This window comes from Uloborus diversus, unplaced genomic scaffold (assembly GCF_026930045.1).
Source record: "Uloborus diversus isolate 005 unplaced genomic scaffold, Udiv.v.3.1 scaffold_13, whole genome shotgun sequence".
Classification (NCBI taxonomy): domain Eukaryota; kingdom Metazoa; phylum Arthropoda; class Arachnida; order Araneae; family Uloboridae; genus Uloborus; species Uloborus diversus.
Window position 1 is genome coordinate 6120984 of NW_026557987.1, and position 19823 is coordinate 6140806.

Here is a 19823-nt window from a genome sequence, read left to right on the forward strand (position 1 = left end):
GGGGACTGGGCGACGTTAAATAGGCTCGTGGTCTCCATGTCCTCCAAGTGAAACGATACCTCTGGGGGTGCTAGCACCAGGTAGCTATTAGCTCCTGGACTAGTTCTAAATTCTCATCAACTGTTCGAGTCGGTGATGGTGCTGCCGTCTATCGGTATATAAAATAATGGAGGCAAGGCACTTAGTATGCAGTCCTCGACATTAATACAGTTGTAGTCAGTTGTGACTCGGAATCGAATCGCATGTTTACCATCGAAAACATTCGGCGTATCTTGTCAGTACAACGAAGGGGGGGGGGGATTCACAACAAAGATTTATTCTGTGTTGTGAGTGCATTTAATTGTCTCATGCAGCAATGCAAATGCAAGGAAAGGGCAAAAAAAAGTTCAATTTCATGGGAAAAAACATTGTTTTTCTGGATTCAAATAACAATTTTGAACCGCCGTTGCAGCCGAGCTAGGGCCTATGCAGTCAAACCCTTTACCTGGGCTCATCTCCAATGGGAATTGACCTAAATCCAGAATTTCTTCCAGATCCGTGACCCTCAAGGTCGTGCCGTTTCCTATTCCTATTCCTATTCAGAGTCACAACTGACTACAACTGTATTTATGTCGAGGACTGCATACTAAGTGCCTTGCCTCCATTATTTTATATACCGATAGATGGCAGCACCATCACCCGATCGAACAGTTAATGGGAATTTAGAACTAGTCCAGGAGCTAATAGCTACCTGGTGCTAGCACCCCCAGAGGTATCGTTTCACTTGGAGGACATGGAGACCACGAGCCTATTTAACGTCGCCCAGTCCCCTTTAATGACGATGGTGGGTCTTCGACCATCGAGGTTCGAACCCAGGACCTTCCGGCCCCGAATCCGACACTCTACCGATCGGGCTACCACGGCCCCGTGCCGTTTGATAGAAAGAACTTCTTTCCACCTCCATCAGGCAGAGATTCCAGCACTGCCACATTTAAATCTGATGACTGCCCTATTTGTGACCCCCCCCCCCCCCCCCGCACCCGAGTTATGAACTCAGAGTTTCATAATGAGATAATAATCATCATTCTCAGAGTTCACGCTTTTGGTGCTCTCCCCCCCCTCCACTTATTAACCGAAAGATGTCTCTGGTTAATAAGTGGAGGGGGGAGCGCTATCACCCCCCCCACTAAGGGTGGGGGTGATAGCGCTGACTGCGTGCCATTGAAATTTTTATGGAGGGTTGTCTTCAGGAGTATTTTTTTCTTTTCTGTGGGGGGGGGGGGGAGATCTCTCGTTCTTAGTTGGTTTTCTTGTTTTTGGTGGCGGGGGGGGGGGAAGAGAGTAAGCCCCCGTGAGTATACTGTTAAACACTATTTTGTTGCATATTTTTCACTCTAATTAAATAATTATGAAGATCGAAATAGTCCAAAATCCGATATAAAATATGAGTGTGCATGGAAATCTAACAAGAACTTTTTCATTCAGTGCTCCCTGAGTTTGTTATTGTGATAATACATAAGGGGAAGATTGGAAAGATATTGCACCTTATCCAAATCATCCGATAGACATTGTTAAGTCAAAAATTGCATACTGACTAAAAAATGTTTTTTTTTTCAGTAAGTTACCGCCCTATAGCTAAGGGCTAGGGCAGAAATACATGAAATACACCGCCAGCTCAGTCATTCCATCCAAGGACTGAGTTCCTGTTTATTAGCACTCATCAGCCTGGATTAGGAATTAACCGAGCTGGAGGTGGAGAACCTAACCGCCGGAGCCAAACAATCTCAAACTATCTTGGCTCCTTAAAGATGTGTTCCACTTCCAGCACAATCAATTCCTAATTCGGGCTGATGAGTGCTAATAAGCAGAAAACTGCAGTCCTCGGATGGCATGACTGAGCTTGCGGTGCATTTTACGTACTTCTCATATTGGTGTTTGATTCGCGAATTAAAACCTCTTTTATAGCACAAATTATAAAATATATTGCTTTTTTTTTTTCAACGTTCCTTTTGAAATTCCAAAGGTTTCCTTTTTCAAGCCCCTAGCATTCTTCTTCAGAATTCATTATTGCGTTGATTAGGATCGTGCTATTTACTATTTAAAAGAATTCCTCCATCCATCCCTCCCATTAGCTCCACCTCAAATTCTTTTTCCGCTTAATTATTCTGCAGTATTCAAACCATGAATCATAACCTACTCAACCTCTCGACAATGAATCTTATGGTAATTTCACATCTTTTGCAATATCATTAAAACTTGGTAATTTATCCTCAGGCAGTTTAGCGTAATGTTCTTTTCCAGTAACTCGGAATAATTTTGTATTTGTTTACGTATATAAATACGGAGAGTAGTGGTACGCGCACACACTGGGTAGATTCGGAACATATCAAGATGAAATTATTTCTTATTTTTCTTTTCATCCGCAGCATCACGTGAGTTCTCTATTTTCATTTTTTATATGATTTTGCAGTATTTTTCGCGTATTATGGGAAATTTCACATCATCATGCTCAATGCTATAATGGAGGGCGGGGAAAGAGGGGGAACGCTACAATATTTGCTTTGCTGTAAAAAAAATTTCCTGTAAAAACAATGCAAATATTTTGCATTGTGTGTGTTTTGCAAATGCCCCTAACATTTTTTTCCCAATTTGAAAAGTTAATTTGTAGAAGACTAGTGGCACCTGCACGGCTTTGCCCATAATAGAAAAATTAAAAGGTCTTTTGGTTCGCCTGTATATTTACAAAAATTTATGGTGAATTTCTCGCCGATTGGCCTGCACCATATTACGGTTCTGGGAGTCTACGTACCAAAATTCAACTTTATAGGACATTCCGTTCTTGAGTTATGCGACATACATACACACATACGCACATACATACAGACGTCACGAGAAAACTCCTTGTAATTAACTCGGGGATCGTCAAAATGGATATTTCGGGTATCTAGTTCCTAGCCACATATCCACGTGTGGTCGGGTTGAAAAAAAAACTCAGCATTCATTTGGGTGTGAGCAAAATGGAAATTAAAGCCGATTTTTGGGTTAAAATGTTTTCGCGATTACAATACTTCCTTTTTTGTAAAAGGAAGTGAAAAGGTTCAAATTTTTTGTTTCAAAACTTTTGTACTTCTTCTGTTCTAATAAAGGTTCCACTTACTCCAATCTGTTTGTTTTCCAGTTTGCTGCCATCAGAGGGAATCGACGCAGGTGGAGAAGTTGGAGGCGATCTCACATCTTCACAATTGAGAGTCCGACGTGACTATGTTGGTCCTGGAAGTTACGGAGGCAATGGTGACTATGGCGCAGGTGGTTATGGAGCCCATGGAGCAGGCGGCTATGCCGCCTGGGGCCCTGGACTAATTCCCTCGGGATTTCGTCGCGGTAAGGTCCCAATGCGGGTCTGGATGTTCGGCTAAGGGAATGTTTTCGGGCAAACATCGGAGCAACTTTTTTTCTAGACAAAGGTAAGTCAAAAGTTTTCCATTTTTTGAGCAATCACGATTGCTTATTGTTCTCACTTGACTGTTTTAGGCGTTCCTATGATTTTATTTTCCCACCAGCACCTTCCGCAGCATCACCGTCTACCGGCTCCTCTCGATGCTGCACCTCTAGCGAAAACTGTCTCCAGGTTTCGTCACTTACACGCATACATACACGCACCTTCACACATATACATATATACACCTACACACACATACATACACATACACCTACACACACATACATGCACCTACACAGATACACAAACACATACACACACACCTACACACTCACATACACACAACTACCCACACACTCATGCCTACACACAGAACAAACACAAACACATACCCTCCCCACACACCTACACACATACACACAACTACCCACACACTCATGCCTGCACACATACACAAACACACATGCCTACACACATACACATACCTCCTACACACAAACACATATACCCCTGCACATGCATACACAAACACACACACACACACACCTACACTTTCACATACACACAACTACCCACATACTCATGCCTACACACAGACACAAACACATATGCCTACACACGTATACACATACCCTCCCCACACACCCACACACATACACACAACTACCCACACATTCATGCCTGCACACAGACACAAACACACATGCCTACACACATGCACATATCCCCTACACACAAACACACGTACCCCTACACACGCATACACATACCCTCCCCACACACCTACACACATACAAACAACTACCCACACACTCATGCCTGCACACAGACACAAACACACATGCCTACACACATACACATACCGTCTACACACAAACACACATACCCCTGCACACGTATACACAAACACACACACACACACACACCTACACTTTCACATACACACAACTACCCACATACTCATGCCTACACACAGACACAAACACATATGCCTACACACGCATACACATTCCCTCCCCACACATCCACACACATACACACAACTACCCACACACTCATGCCTGCACATAGACACAAACACACATGCCTACACACATGCATATACCTCCTACACACAAACACACGTACCCCTACACACGCATACACATACCCTCCCCACACACCTACACACATACAAACAACTACCCACACACTCATGCCTGCACACAGACACAAACACACATGCCTACACACACACACACATACCCCCTGCACACAAACACACGTACCCCTACACACAAACACACATACCCCCCCACACACAAACACACACGTCTACATATACACACACACTTGTGATTGCGAAAAACATAATTTGAATTCAAGATGACAAAATTTAAATTATTATTATTATTATTATCATTATTTGAGCAAACTCGTTTTACAAGCGATATACCGAGAGCTCTATTGTGCTCTCCAGAGACTGCAGTTTCGTCGTTGCCGTAGACTCATCAGTGTGGAATAGAGAATACTGCCTTAGAACTGGCCTAAAGGCGACAACTTACTGCTCAATATCCAAACTTTGCCATCAAATGACAAGTTGAACCGTGCCATTGCTTCAGACACTCTCCGGTGTGCTAAATTTACTTTAGCTACCAGTGTGTTGGCACTCTCAGCTTCATTGAGATGACATCTGCCTCCAGCTCGGTTATTCTCTAATACAGACTGATGAGTTTTAATAAGAGCGAAACTGCAGTCTCTGGATGGCATAACCGGACTGTCGACTTTTTGCTTGTAGTTCTGCCATAGCTCTGTCTTAAGGGCAGTAAATTACTGCTCGAACTTGCTTCATTTTCTACATCGATTGCGTGAGGTGTAAAGTTTCCACCTCGCGCGTTAAAGACCACTTGATAAAGCATAGTCTTTAAGAGACGTTTATTCTTTACTAATAATAAAGCTGAAAGTCTGTCTGGATATCTGGATCTCTGTCTGTCTGTCTGGATGTCTGTGACGCGCATAGCGCCTAGACCGTTCGGCCAATTTCCATGAAATTTGGCACAAAGTCAGTTTGCAGCATGGGGGTGTGCACCTCGAAACGATGTTTCAAAAATTAGAGTTTTTTCTTTTTCTATTCCACTTTTAAGAACATTTTCCCGAGCAAAATTATCATAAGATGGACGAGTAAATGACCAAGTTATCACAACGGGGAACTGTGACATGGGCAAGGCAATTGGCGAGAAATTCATCATACATTATTTGTAAATATACAAGCGAACCAAAAGACCATTTAATTTTCTACTACGGGCAAAGCCGTACGGGTGCCACTAATTAATGATAAAACTTAAAGTCTCCCTGTATCCCTGTCTGTCTGGATCTCTGTGACGCGCATAGCGTCTAGACCGTTCGGCCGATTTTCATGAAATTTGGCACAAAGTTACTTTGTAGCATTGGGTTGAGCACCTCGAAGCGATATTTCGAAAACTCGATTTTATTCCTTTTCTATTCCAATTTTAAGAGCATTTTACCCAACAAAATTATCATAAGATGGACGAGTCAATGACCAAGTTATCACAACGTGGAACCGTAACATGGGCAAGGCAATTGGCGAGAAATTCACCATACATTATTTGTAAATATGCAGGCGAACCAAAAGACCTTTTAATTTTCTACTACGGGCAAAGCCGTGCGGGTACCACCAGTATATCCAATATTTACAGCTATATTTACAACAATTCATCATACAATACAAGATTTTTAAAACTTCGAGAGCCCATCGTTTGTGGCTCTCAACTCTTCGCTCTTTAATGTCTCTCCTCTTTGACCAACTTAATTTCCTTTAAAATCTGGATTTCTTTGATGGAGGAGCTTGGCTTTGCCTAAACCAGACTCCGGTGTGGTGACATTCTTCGCAAGTTATGCTTTTCCCTGCTATCTGGGGTTTGAAACTTCGATGACCTATAAAATGTTCACTATAGTGTCACAGACATCCACGTTATGATAATTTCGTAATTTACTAGTCCATCTTATGATATTTTTGTTCTTAAAATTAGAATAAAAAAATAACCACATCGAATTTTCGAAAAATTGCTTCGAGGTGCACACCCCCATGCTACAAACTAACTTTGTGCCAAATTTCATAAAAATCGGCCCAACGGTCTAGGCGCTATGCGCGTCACAGACATCCAGAGAGACAGACAGAGATCCTACAGACATCCAGACATCCTCCGGACAGAGAGACTTTCAGCTTTATTATTAGTAAAGAAGAAGATGGAGGGGAATGCATTCAATAAGCCCATGCTGCAATGCAGTAAAAAAAAAAAAAATATATATATATATATATATATATAAATAATAAGATTTCGCTTCTGGATTTAAACTCGTCACTTTTGAACACAATTGAACTAAGACCACTTTACCTGGAATTAAATCCAGTGTGAAATGACCAAAATGCATAATTTGCAAAAAATAATTGAAAAATAATTTCTAAGGAATAAAAATGTTCCTAAAATAGCAAATTATCGAAAATTTCAATTCATTACACACATCTGTCAAATTTATGCTCAATTAAACCTTTTATTTCTTTTCCTTAGTAATTCATTTTTACTGCTTTTCAGGAACTCCATGGCTGCTAGGAAAACCAACAGGTTCTTCCAGCAGAGCTTTTCCCGAGGAGCCCCCCCCCCCCCCCACTCCTATGTACTGTTATAGACCAATAAATTGATCTTCTGAAGTATGTATTTGTTTATTAGCTCATGAAATTACAACGCAGCAAGAATATGTAAATGACTCTCAGAACCTTATTCCAGAAGCAGGGTGGCTAACTGGATTCCACTACTAAAATTAGTTGCTGCAGCAGACTCTAAATTGATAAAGTGACTCCAAAATAGTCGCCAGATACAGAAAATTGTCGCTAGAAAGTCTCTCATGTTAAAAAAAAAAATTAATTTGAATTTTTTCATCTTGAATTCAAATTATGTTTTTCGCAATCACGAGTGTGTGTGTATATGTAAGTGTGTGTGTTTGTGTGTGGAGGGTATGTGTGTTTGTGTGTAGGGGTATGTGTATGTAGGCATGTGTGTTTGTGTCTGTGTGCTGGCATGAGTGTGTGGGTAGTTGTGTGTATGTGTGTGTGGGGGGTATGTGTATGTAGGCATATGTGTTTGTGTCTGTGTGCAGGCATGAGTGTGTGGGTAGTTGTGTGTATGTGTGTGTGGGGGGTATGTGTATGTAGGCATATGTGTTTGTGTCTGTGTGCAGGCATGAGTTTGTAGATAGTTGTGTGTATGTGAGTGTGTTTGTGTGTGTATGTGTTTGTGCATGTGTGTAGGTGTATATATGTATATGTGTGTTGGTGTGTATATGTAAGCGTGTGTGTTTGTGTGTGGAGGGTATGTGTGTGTGTGTAGGCATGTGTGTTTGTGTCTGTGTGCAGGCATGAGTGTGTGGGTAGTTGTGTGTATGTGTGTGTGGGGGGTATGTGTATGTAGGCATATGTGTTTGTGTCTGTGTGCAGGCATGAGTTTGTAGATAGTTGTGTGTATGTGAGTGTGTTTGTGTGTGTATGTGTTTGTGCATGTGTGTAGGTGTATATATGTATATGTGTGTTGGTGTGTATATGTAAGCGTGTGTGTTTGTGTGTGGAGGGTATGTGTGTGTGTGTGTAGGCATGTGTGATTGTGTCTGTGTGCAGGCATGAGTGTGTGGGTAGTTGTGTGTATGTGTGTGTGGGGGGTATGTGTATGTAGGCATATGTGTTTGTGTCTGTGTGCAGGCATGAGTTTGTAGATAGTTGTGTGTATGTGAGTGTGTTTGTGTGTGTATGTGTTTGTGCATGTGTGTAGGTGTATATATGTATATGTGTGTTGGTGTGTATATGTAAGCGTGTGTGTTTGTGTGTGGAGGGTATGTGTGTGTGTGTGTAGGCATGTGTGTTTGTGTCTGTGTGCAGGCATGAGTGTGTGGGTAGTTGTGTGTATGTGTGTGTGGGGGGTATGTGTATGTAGGCATATGTGTTTGTGTCTGTGTGCAGGCATGAGTTTGTAGATAGTTGTGTGTATGTGAGTGTGTTTGTGTGTGTATGTGTTTGTGCATGTGTGTAGGTGTATATATGTATATGTGTGTTGGTGTGTATATGTAAGCGTGTGTGTTTGTGTGTGGAGGGTATGTGTGTGTGTGTGTAGGCATGTGTGTTTGTGTCTGTGTGCAGGCATGAGTGTGTGGGTAGTTGTGTGTATGTGTGTGTGGGGGGTATGTGTATGTAGGCATATGTGTTTGTGTCTGTGTGCAGGCATGAGTTTGTAGATAGTTGTGTGTATGTGAGTGTGTTTGTGTGTGTATGTGTTTGTGCATGTGTGTAGGTGTATATATGTATATGTGTGTTGGTGTGTATATGTAAGCGTGTGTGTTTGTGTGTGGAGGGTATGTGTGTGTGTGTGTAGGCATGTGTGTTTGTGTCTGTGTGCAGGCATGAGTGTGTGGGTAGTTGTGTGTATGTGTGTGTGGGGGGTATGTGTATGTAGGCATATGTGTTTGTGTCTGTGTGCAGGCATGAGTTTGTAGATAGTTGTGTGTATGTGAGTGTGTTTGTGTGTGTATGTGTTTGTGCATGTGTGTAGGTGTATATATGTATATGTGTGTTGGTGTGTATATGTAAGCGTGTGTGTTTGTGTGTGGAGGGTATGTGTGTGTGTGTGTAGGCATGTGTGTTTGTGTCTGTGTGCAGGCATGAGTGTGTGGGTAGTTGTGTGTATGTGTGTGTGGGGGGTATGTGTATGTAGGCATATGTGTTTGTGTCTGTGTGCAGGCATGAGTTTGTAGATAGTTGTGTGTATGTGAGTGTGTTTGTGTGTGTATGTGTTTGTGCATGTGTGTAGGTGTATATATGTATATGTGTGTTGGTGTGTATATGTAAGCGTGTGTGTTTGTGTGTGGAGGGTATGTGTGTGTGTGTGTAGGCATGTGTGTTTGTGTCTGTGTGCAGGCATGAGTGTGTGGGTAGTTGTGTGTATGTGTGTGTGGGGGGTATGTGTATGTAGGCATATGTGTTTGTGTCTGTGTGCAGGCATGAGTTTGTAGATAGTTGTGTGTATGTGAGTGTGTTTGTGTGTGTATGTGTTTGTGCATGTGTGTAGGTGTATATATGTATATGTGTGTTGGTGTGTATATGTAAGCGTGTGTGTTTGTGTGTGGAGGGTATGTGTGTGTGTGTGTAGGCATGTGTGTTTGTGTCTGTGTGCAGGCATGAGTGTGTGGGTAGTTGTGTGTATGTGTGTGTGGGGGGTATGTGTATGTAGGCATATGTGTTTGTGTCTGTGTGCAGGCATGAGTTTGTAGATAGTTGTGTGTATGTGAGTGTGTTTGTGTGTGTATGTGTTTGTGCATGTGTGTAGGTGTATATATGTATATGTGTGTTGGTGTGTATATGTAAGCGTGTGTGTTTGTGTGTGGAGGGTATGTGTGTGTGTGTGTAGGCATGTGTGTTTGTGTCTGTGTGCAGGCATGAGTGTGTGGGTAGTTGTGTGTATGTGTGTGTGGGGGGTATGTGTATGTAGGCATATGTGTTTGTGTCTGTGTGCAGGCATGAGTTTGTAGATAGTTGTGTGTATGTGAGTGTGTTTGTGTGTGTATGTGTTTGTGCATGTGTGTAGGTGTATATATGTATATGTGTGTTGGTGTGTATATGTAAGCGTGTGTGTTTGTGTGTGGAGGGTATGTGTGTGTGTGTGTAGGCATGTGTGTTTGTGTCTGTGTGCAGGCATGAGTGTGTGGGTAGTTGTGTGTATGTGTGTGTGGGGGGTATGTGTATGTAGGCATATGTGTTTGTGTCTGTGTGCAGGCATGAGTTTGTAGATAGTTGTGTGTATGTGAGTGTGTTTGTGTGTGTATGTGTTTGTGCATGTGTGTAGGTGTATATATGTATATGTGTGTTGGTGTGTATATGTAAGCGTGTGTGTTTGTGTGTGGAGGGTATGTGTGTGTGTGTGTAGGCATGTGTGTTTGTGTCTGTGTGCAGGCATGAGTGTGTGGGTAGTTGTGTGTATGTGTGTGTGGGGGGTATGTGTATGTAGGCATATGTGTTTGTGTCTGTGTGCAGGCATGAGTTTGTAGATAGTTGTGTGTATGTGAGTGTGTTTGTGTGTGTATGTGTTTGTGCATGTGTGTAGGTGTATATATGTATATGTGTGTTGGTGTGTATATGTAAGCGTGTGTGTTTGTGTGTGGAGGGTATGTGTGTGTGTGTGTAGGCATGTGTGTTTGTGTCTGTGTGCAGGCATGAGTGTGTGGGTAGTTGTGTGTATGTGTGTGTGGGGGGTATGTGTATGTAGGCATATGTGTTTGTGTCTGTGTGCAGGCATGAGTTTGTAGATAGTTGTGTGTATGTGAGTGTGTTTGTGTGTGTATGTGTTTGTGCATGTGTGTAGGTGTATATATGTATATGTGTGTTGGTGTGTATATGTAAGCGTGTGTGTTTGTGTGTGGAGGGTATGTGTGTGTGTGTGTAGGCATGTGTGTTTGTGTCTGTGTGCAGGCATGAGTGTGTGGGTAGTTGTGTGTATGTGTGTGTGGGGGGTATGTGTATGTAGGCATATGTGTTTGTGTCTGTGTGCAGGCATGAGTTTGTAGATAGTTGTGTGTATGTGAGTGTGTTTGTGTGTGTATGTGTTTGTGCATGTGTGTAGGTGTATATATGTATATGTGTGTTGGTGTGTATATGTAAGCGTGTGTGTTTGTGTGTGGAGGGTATGTGTGTGTGTGTGTAGGCATGTGTGTTTGTGTCTGTGTGCAGGCATGAGTGTGTGGGTAGTTGTGTGTATGTGTGTGTGGGGGGTATGTGTATGTAGGCATATGTGTTTGTGTCTGTGTGCAGGCATGAGTTTGTAGATAGTTGTGTGTATGTGAGTGTGTTTGTGTGTGTATGTGTTTGTGCATGTGTGTAGGTGTATATATGTATATGTGTGTTGGTGTGTATATGTAAGCGTGTGTGTTTGTGTGTGGAGGGTATGTGTGTGTGTGTGTAGGCATGTGTGTTTGTGTCTGTGTGCAGGCATGAGTGTGTGGGTAGTTGTGTGTATGTGTGTGTGGGGGGTATGTGTATGTAGGCATATGTGTTTGTGTCTGTGTGCAGGCATGAGTTTGTAGATAGTTGTGTGTATGTGAGTGTGTTTGTGTGTGTATGTGTTTGTGCATGTGTGTAGGTGTATATATGTATATGTGTGTTGGTGTGTATATGTAAGCGTGTGTGTTTGTGTGTGGAGGGTATGTGTGTGTGTGTGTAGGCATGTGTGTTTGTGTCTGTGTGCAGGCATGAGTGTGTGGGTAGTTGTGTGTATGTGTGTGTGGGGGGTATGTGTATGTAGGCATATGTGTTTGTGTCTGTGTGCAGGCATGAGTTTGTAGATAGTTGTGTGTATGTGAGTGTGTTTGTGTGTGTATGTGTTTGTGCATGTGTGTAGGTGTATATATGTATATGTGTGTTGGTGTGTATATGTAAGCGTGTGTGTTTGTGTGTGGAGGGTATGTGTGTGTGTGTTTGTGTGTGTGTGTGTGTGTGTGTAGGCATGTGTGTTTGTGTCTGTGTGCAGGCATGAGTGTGTGGGTAGTTGTGTGTATGTGTGTGTGGGGGGTATGTGTATGTAGGCATATGTGTTTGTGTCTGTGTGCAGGCATGAGTTTGTAGATAGTTGTGTGTATGTGAGTGTGTTTGTGTGTGTATGTGTTTGTGCATGTGTGTAGGTGTATATATGTATATGTGTGTTGGTGTGTATATGTAAGCGTGTGTGTTTGTGTGTGGAGGGTATGTGTGTGTGTGTGTAGGCATGTGTGTTTGTGTCTGTGTGCAGGCATGAGTGTGTGGGTAGTTGTGTGTATGTGTGTGTGGGGGGTATGTGTATGTAGGCATATGTGTTTGTGTCTGTGTGCAGGCATGAGTTTGTAGATAGTTGTGTGTATGTGAGTGTGTTTGTGTGTGTATGTGTTTGTGCATGTGTGTAGGTGTATATATGTATATGTGTGTTGGTGTGTATATGTAAGCGTGTGTGTTTGTGTGTGGAGGGTATGTGTGTGTGTGTGTAGGCATGTGTGTTTGTGTCTGTGTGCAGGCATGAGTGTGTGGGTAGTTGTGTGTATGTGTGTGTGGGGGGTATGTGTATGTAGGCATATGTGTTTGTGTCTGTGTGCAGGCATGAGTTTGTAGATAGTTGTGTGTATGTGAGTGTGTTTGTGTGTGTATGTGTTTGTGCATGTGTGTAGGTGTATATATGTATATGTGTGTTGGTGTGTATATGTAAGCGTGTGTGTTTGTGTGTGGAGGGTATGTGTGTGTGTGTGTAGGCATGTGTGTTTGTGTCTGTGTGCAGGCATGAGTGTGTGGGTAGTTGTGTGTATGTGTGTGTGGGGGGTATGTGTATGTAGGCATATGTGTTTGTGTCTGTGTGCAGGCATGAGTTTGTAGATAGTTGTGTGTATGTGAGTGTGTTTGTGTGTGTATGTGTTTGTGCATGTGTGTAGGTGTATATATGTATATGTGTGTTGGTGTGTATATGTAAGCGTGTGTGTTTGTGTGTGGAGGGTATGTGTGTGTGTGTGTAGGCATGTGTGTTTGTGTCTGTGTGCAGGCATGAGTGTGTGGGTAGTTGTGTGTATGTGTGTGTGGGGGGTATGTGTATGTAGGCATATGTGTTTGTGTCTGTGTGCAGGCATGAGTTTGTAGATAGTTGTGTGTATGTGAGTGTGTTTGTGTGTGTATGTGTTTGTGCATGTGTGTAGGTGTATATATGTATATGTGTGTTGGTGTGTATATGTAAGCGTGTGTGTTTGTGTGTGGAGGGTATGTGTGTGTGTGTGTAGGCATGTGTGTTTGTGTCTGTGTGCAGGCATGAGTGTGTGGGTAGTTGTGTGTATGTGTGTGTGGGGGGTATGTGTATGTAGGCATATGTGTTTGTGTCTGTGTGCAGGCATGAGTTTGTAGATAGTTGTGTGTATGTGAGTGTGTTTGTGTGTGTATGTGTTTGTGCATGTGTGTAGGTGTATATATGTATATGTGTGTTGGTGTGTATATGTAAGCGTGTGTGTTTGTGTGTGGAGGGTATGTGTGTGTGTGTGTAGGCATGTGTGTTTGTGTCTGTGTGCAGGCATGAGTGTGTGGGTAGTTGTGTGTATGTGTGTGTGGGGGGTATGTGTATGTAGGCATATGTGTTTGTGTCTGTGTGCAGGCATGAGTTTGTAGATAGTTGTGTGTATGTGAGTGTGTTTGTGTGTGTATGTGTTTGTGCATGTGTGTAGGTGTATATATGTATATGTGTGTTGGTGTGTATATGTAAGCGTGTGTGTTTGTGTGTGGAGGGTATGTGTGTGTGTGTGTAGGCATGTGTGTTTGTGTCTGTGTGCAGGCATGAGTGTGTGGGTAGTTGTGTGTATGTGTGTGTGGGGGGTATGTGTATGTAGGCATATGTGTTTGTGTCTGTGTGCAGGCATGAGTTTGTAGATAGTTGTGTGTATGTGAGTGTGTTTGTGTGTGTATGTGTTTGTGCATGTGTGTAGGTGTATATATGTATATGTGTGTTGGTGTGTATATGTAAGCGTGTGTGTTTGTGTGTGGAGGGTATGTGTGTGTGTGTGTAGGCATGTGTGTTTGTGTCTGTGTGCAGGCATGAGTGTGTGGGTAGTTGTGTGTATGTGTGTGTGGGGGGTATGTGTATGTAGGCATATGTGTTTGTGTCTGTGTGCAGGCATGAGTTTGTAGATAGTTGTGTGTATGTGAGTGTGTTTGTGTGTGTATGTGTTTGTGCATGTGTGTAGGTGTATATATGTATATGTGTGTTGGTGTGTATATGTAAGCGTGTGTGTTTGTGTGTGGAGGGTATGTGTGTGTGTGTGTAGGCATGTGTGTTTGTGTCTGTGTGCAGGCATGAGTGTGTGGGTAGTTGTGTGTATGTGTGTGTGGGGGGTATGTGTATGTAGGCATATGTGTTTGTGTCTGTGTGCAGGCATGAGTTTGTAGATAGTTGTGTGTATGTGAGTGTGTTTGTGTGTGTATGTGTTTGTGCATGTGTGTAGGTGTATATATGTATATGTGTGTTGGTGTGTATATGTAAGCGTGTGTGTTTGTGTGTGGAGGGTATGTGTGTGTGTGTGTAGGCATGTGTGTTTGTGTCTGTGTGCAGGCATGAGTGTGTGGGTAGTTGTGTGTATGTGTGTGTGGGGGGTATGTGTATGTAGGCATATGTGTTTGTGTCTGTGTGCAGGCATGAGTTTGTAGATAGTTGTGTGTATGTGAGTGTGTTTGTGTGTGTATGTGTTTGTGCATGTGTGTAGGTGTATATATGTATATGTGTGTTGGTGTGTATATGTAAGCGTGTGTGTTTGTGTGTGGAGGGTATGTGTGTGTGTGTGTAGGCATGTGTGTTTGTGTCTGTGTGCAGGCATGAGTGTGTGGGTAGTTGTGTGTATGTGTGTGTGGGGGGTATGTGTATGTAGGCATATGTGTTTGTGTCTGTGTGCAGGCATGAGTTTGTAGATAGTTGTGTGTATGTGAGTGTGTTTGTGTGTGTATGTGTTTGTGCATGTGTGTAGGTGTATATATGTATATGTGTGTTGGTGTGTATATGTAAGCGTGTGTGTTTGTGTGTGGAGGGTATGTGTGTGTGTGTGTAGGCATGTGTGTTTGTGTCTGTGTGCAGGCATGAGTGTGTGGGTAGTTGTGTGTATGTGTGTGTGGGGGGTATGTGTATGTAGGCATATGTGTTTGTGTCTGTGTGCAGGCATGAGTTTGTAGATAGTTGTGTGTATGTGAGTGTGTTTGTGTGTGTATGTGTTTGTGCATGTGTGTAGGTGTATATATGTATATGTGTGTTGGTGTGTATATGTAAGCGTGTGTGTTTGTGTGTGGAGGGTATGTGTGTGTGTGTGTAGGCATGTGTGTTTGTGTCTGTGTGCAGGCATGAGTGTGTGGGTAGTTGTGTGTATGTGTGTGTGGGGGGTATGTGTATGTAGGCATATGTGTTTGTGTCTGTGTGCAGGCATGAGTTTGTAGATAGTTGTGTGTATGTGAGTGTGTTTGTGTGTGTATGTGTTTGTGCATGTGTGTAGGTGTATATATGTATATGTGTGTTGGTGTGTATATGTAAGCGTGTGTGTTTGTGTGTGGAGGGTATGTGTGTGTGTGTGTAGGCATGTGTGTTTGTGTCTGTGTGCAGGCATGAGTGTGTGGGTAGTTGTGTGTATGTGTGTGTGGGGGGTATGTGTATGTAGGCATATGTGTTTGTGTCTGTGTGCAGGCATGAGTTTGTAGATAGTTGTGTGTATGTGAGTGTGTTTGTGTGTGTATGTGTTTGTGCATGTGTGTAGGTGTATATATGTATATGTGTGTTGGTGTGTATATGTAAGCGTGTGTGTTTGTGTGTGGAGGGTATGTGTGTGTGTGTGTAGGCATGTGTGTTTGTGTCTGTGTGCAGGCATGAGTGTGTGGGTAGTTGTGTGTATGTGTGTGTGGGGGGTATGTGTATGTAGGCATATGTGTTTGTGTCTGTGTGCAGGCATGAGTTTGTAGATAGTTGTGTGTATGTGAGTGTGTTTGTGTGTGTATGTGTTTGTGCATGTGTGTAGGTGTATATATGTATATGTGTGTTGGTGTGTATATGTAAGCGTGTGTGTTTGTGTGTGGAGGGTATGTGTGTGTGTGTGTAGGCATGTGTGTTTGTGTCTGTGTGCAGGCATGAGTGTGTGGGTAGTTGTGTGTATGTGTGTGTGGGGGGTATGTGTATGTAGGCATATGTGTTTGTGTCTGTGTGCAGGCATGAGTTTGTAGATAGTTGTGTGTATGTGAGTGTGTTTGTGTGTGTATGTGTTTGTGCATGTGTGTAGGTGTATATATGTATATGTGTGTTGGTGTGTATATGTAAGCGTGTGTGTTTGTGTGTGGAGGGTATGTGTGTGTGTGTGTAGGCATGTGTGTTTGTGTCTGTGTGCAGGCATGAGTGTGTGGGTAGTTGTGTGTATGTGTGTGTGGGGGGTATGTGTATGTAGGCATATGTGTTTGTGTCTGTGTGCAGGCATGAGTTTGTAGATAGTTGTGTGTATGTGAGTGTGTTTGTGTGTGTATGTGTTTGTGCATGTGTGTAGGTGTATATATGTATATGTGTGTTGGTGTGTATATGTAAGCGTGTGTGTTTGTGTGTGGAGGGTATGTGTGTGTGTGTGTAGGCATGTGTGTTTGTGTCTGTGTGCAGGCATGAGTGTGTGGGTAGTTGTGTGTATGTGTGTGTGGGGGGTATGTGTATGTAGGCATATGTGTTTGTGTCTGTGTGCAGGCATGAGTTTGTAGATAGTTGTGTGTATGTGAGTGTGTTTGTGTGTGTATGTGTTTGTGCATGTGTGTAGGTGTATATATGTATATGTGTGTTGGTGTGTATATGTAAGCGTGTGTGTTTGTGTGTGGAGGGTATGTGTGTGTGTGTGTAGGCATGTGTGTTTGTGTCTGTGTGCAGGCATGAGTGTGTGGGTAGTTGTGTGTATGTGTGTGTGGGGGGTATGTGTATGTAGGCATATGTGTTTGTGTCTGTGTGCAGGCATGAGTTTGTAGATAGTTGTGTGTATGTGAGTGTGTTTGTGTGTGTATGTGTTTGTGCATGTGTGTAGGTGTATATATGTATATGTGTGTTGGTGTGTATATGTAAGCGTGTGTGTTTGTGTGTGGAGGGTATGTGTGTGTGTGTGTAGGCATGTGTGTTTGTGTCTGTGTGCAGGCATGAGTGTGTGGGTAGTTGTGTGTATGTGTGTGTGGGGGGTATGTGTATGTAGGCATATGTGTTTGTGTCTGTGTGCAGGCATGAGTTTGTAGATAGTTGTGTGTATGTGAGTGTGTTTGTGTGTGTATGTGTTTGTGCATGTGTGTAGGTGTATATATGTATATGTGTGTTGGTGTGTATATGTAAGCGTGTGTGTTTGTGTGTGGAGGGTATGTGTGTGTGTGTGTAGGCATGTGTGTTTGTGTCTGTGTGCAGGCATGAGTGTGTGGGTAGTTGTGTGTATGTGTGTGTGGGGGGTATGTGTATGTAGGCATATGTGTTTGTGTCTGTGTGCAGGCATGAGTTTGTAGATAGTTGTGTGTATGTGAGTGTGTTTGTGTGTGTATGTGTTTGTGCATGTGTGTAGGTGTATATATGTATATGTGTGTTGGTGTGTATATGTAAGCGTGTGTGTTTGTGTGTGGAGGGTATGTGTGTGTGTGTGTAGGCATGTGTGTTTGTGTCTGTGTGCAGGCATGAGTGTGTGGGTAGTTGTGTGTATGTGTGTGTGGGGGGTATGTGTATGTAGGCATATGTGTTTGTGTCTGTGTGCAGGCATGAGTTTGTAGATAGTTGTGTGTATGTGAGTGTGTTTGTGTGTGTATGTGTTTGTGCATGTGTGTAGGTGTATATATGTATATGTGTGTTGGTGTGTATATGTAAGCGTGTGTGTTTGTGTGTGGAGGGTATGTGTGTGTGTGTGTAGGCATGTGTGTTTGTGTCTGTGTGCAGGCATGAGTGTGTGGGTAGTTGTGTGTATGTGTGTGTGGGGGGTATGTGTATGTAGGCATATGTGTTTGTGTCTGTGTGCAGGCATGAGTTTGTAGATAGTTGTGTGTATGTGAGTGTGTTTGTGTGTGTATGTGTTTGTGCATGTGTGTAGGTGTATATATGTATATGTGTGTTGGTGTGTATATGTAAGCGTGTGTGTTTGTGTGTGGAGGGTATGTGTGTGTGTGTGTAGGCATGTGTGTTTGTGTCTGTGTGCAGGCATGAGTGTGTGGGTAGTTGTGTGTATGTGTGTGTGGGGGGTATGTGTATGTAGGCATATGTGTTTGTGTCTGTGTGCAGGCATGAGTTTGTAGATAGTTGTGTGTATGTGAGTGTGTTTGTGTGTGTATGTGTTTGTGCATGTGTGTAGGTGTATATATGTATATGTGTGTTGGTGTGTATATGTAAGCGTGTGTGTTTGTGTGTGGAGGGTATGTGTGTGTGTGTGTAGGCATGTGTGTTTGTGTCTGTGTGCAGGCATGAGTGTGTGGGTAGTTGTGTGTATGTGTGTGTGGGGGGTATGTGTATGTAGGCATATGTGTTTGTGTCTGTGTGCAGGCATGAGTTTGTAGATAGTTGTGTGTATGTGAGTGTGTTTGTGTGTGTATGTGTTTGTGCATGTGTGTAGGTGTATATATGTATATGTGTGTTGGTGTGTATATGTAAGCGTGTGTGTTTGTGTGTGGAGGGTATGTGTGTGTGTGTGTAGGCATGTGTGTTTGTGTCTGTGTGCAGGCATGAGTGTGTGGGTAGTTGTGTGTATGTGTGTGTGGGGGGTATGTGTATGTAGGCATATGTGTTTGTGTCTGTGTGCAGGCATGAGTTTGTAGATAGTTGTGTGTATGTGAGTGTGTTTGTGTGTGTATGTGTTTGTGCATGTGTGTAGGTGTATATATGTATATGTGTGTTGGTGTGTATATGTAAGCGTGTGTGTTTGTGTGTGGAGGGTATGTGTGTGTGTGTGTAGGCATGTGTGTTTGTGTCTGTGTGCAGGCATGAGTGTGTGGGTAGTTGTGTGTATGTGTGTGTGGGGGGTATGTGTATGTAGGCATATGTGTTTGTGTCTGTGTGCAGGCATGAGTTTGTAGATAGTTGTGTGTATGTGAGTGTGTTTGTGTGTGTATGTGTTTGTGCATGTGTGTAGGTGTATATATGTATATGTGTGTTGGTGTGTATATGTAAGCGTGTGTGTTTGTGTGTGGAGGGTATGTGTGTGTGTGTGTAGGCATGTGTGTTTGTGTCTGTGTGCAGGCATGAGTGTGTGGGTAGTTGTGTGTATGTGTGTGTGGGGGGTATGTGTATGTAGGCATATGTGTTTGTGTCTGTGTGCAGGCATGAGTTTGTAGATAGTTGTGTGTATGTGAGTGTGTTTGTGTGTGTATGTGTTTGTGCATGTGTGTAGGTGTATATATGTATATGTGTGTTGGTGTGTATATGTAAGCGTGTGTGTTTGTGTGTGGAGGGTATGTGTGTGTGTGTGTAGGCATGTGTGTTTGTGTCTGTGTGCAGGCATGAGTGTGTGGGTAGTTGTGTGTATGTGTGTGTGGGGGGTATGTGTATGTAGGCATATGTGTTTGTGTCTGTGTGCAGGCATGAGTTTGTAGATAGTTGTGTGTATGTGAGTGTGTTTGTGTGTGTATGTGTTTGTGCATGTGTGTAGGTGTATATATGTATATGTGTGTTGGTGTGTATATGTAAGCGTGTGTGTTTGTGTGTGGAGGGTATGTGTGTGTGTGTGTAGGCATGTGTGTTTGTGTCTGTGTGCAGGCATGAGTGTGTGGGTAGTTGTGTGTATGTGTGTGTGGGGGGTATGTGTATGTAGGCATATGTGTTTGTGTCTGTGTGCAGGCATGAGTTTGTAGATAGTTGTG

General features: G+C 43.0%; 1 protein-coding gene across 1 annotated transcript in view; it reads left to right on the plus strand.

Moving 5' to 3' along the window:
* The window catches only part of LOC129232645 (uncharacterized), a 40363-nt gene that overhangs the window by 11815 nt on the left and 8725 nt on the right, over positions 1-19823 (plus strand). The window contains exon 3 of the mRNA XM_054866777.1: positions 3158-3373. Within this exon, the coding sequence (XP_054722752.1) occupies positions 3158-3373 (216 nt within the window). The remainder of the gene's footprint in view (positions 1-3157; positions 3374-19823) is intronic.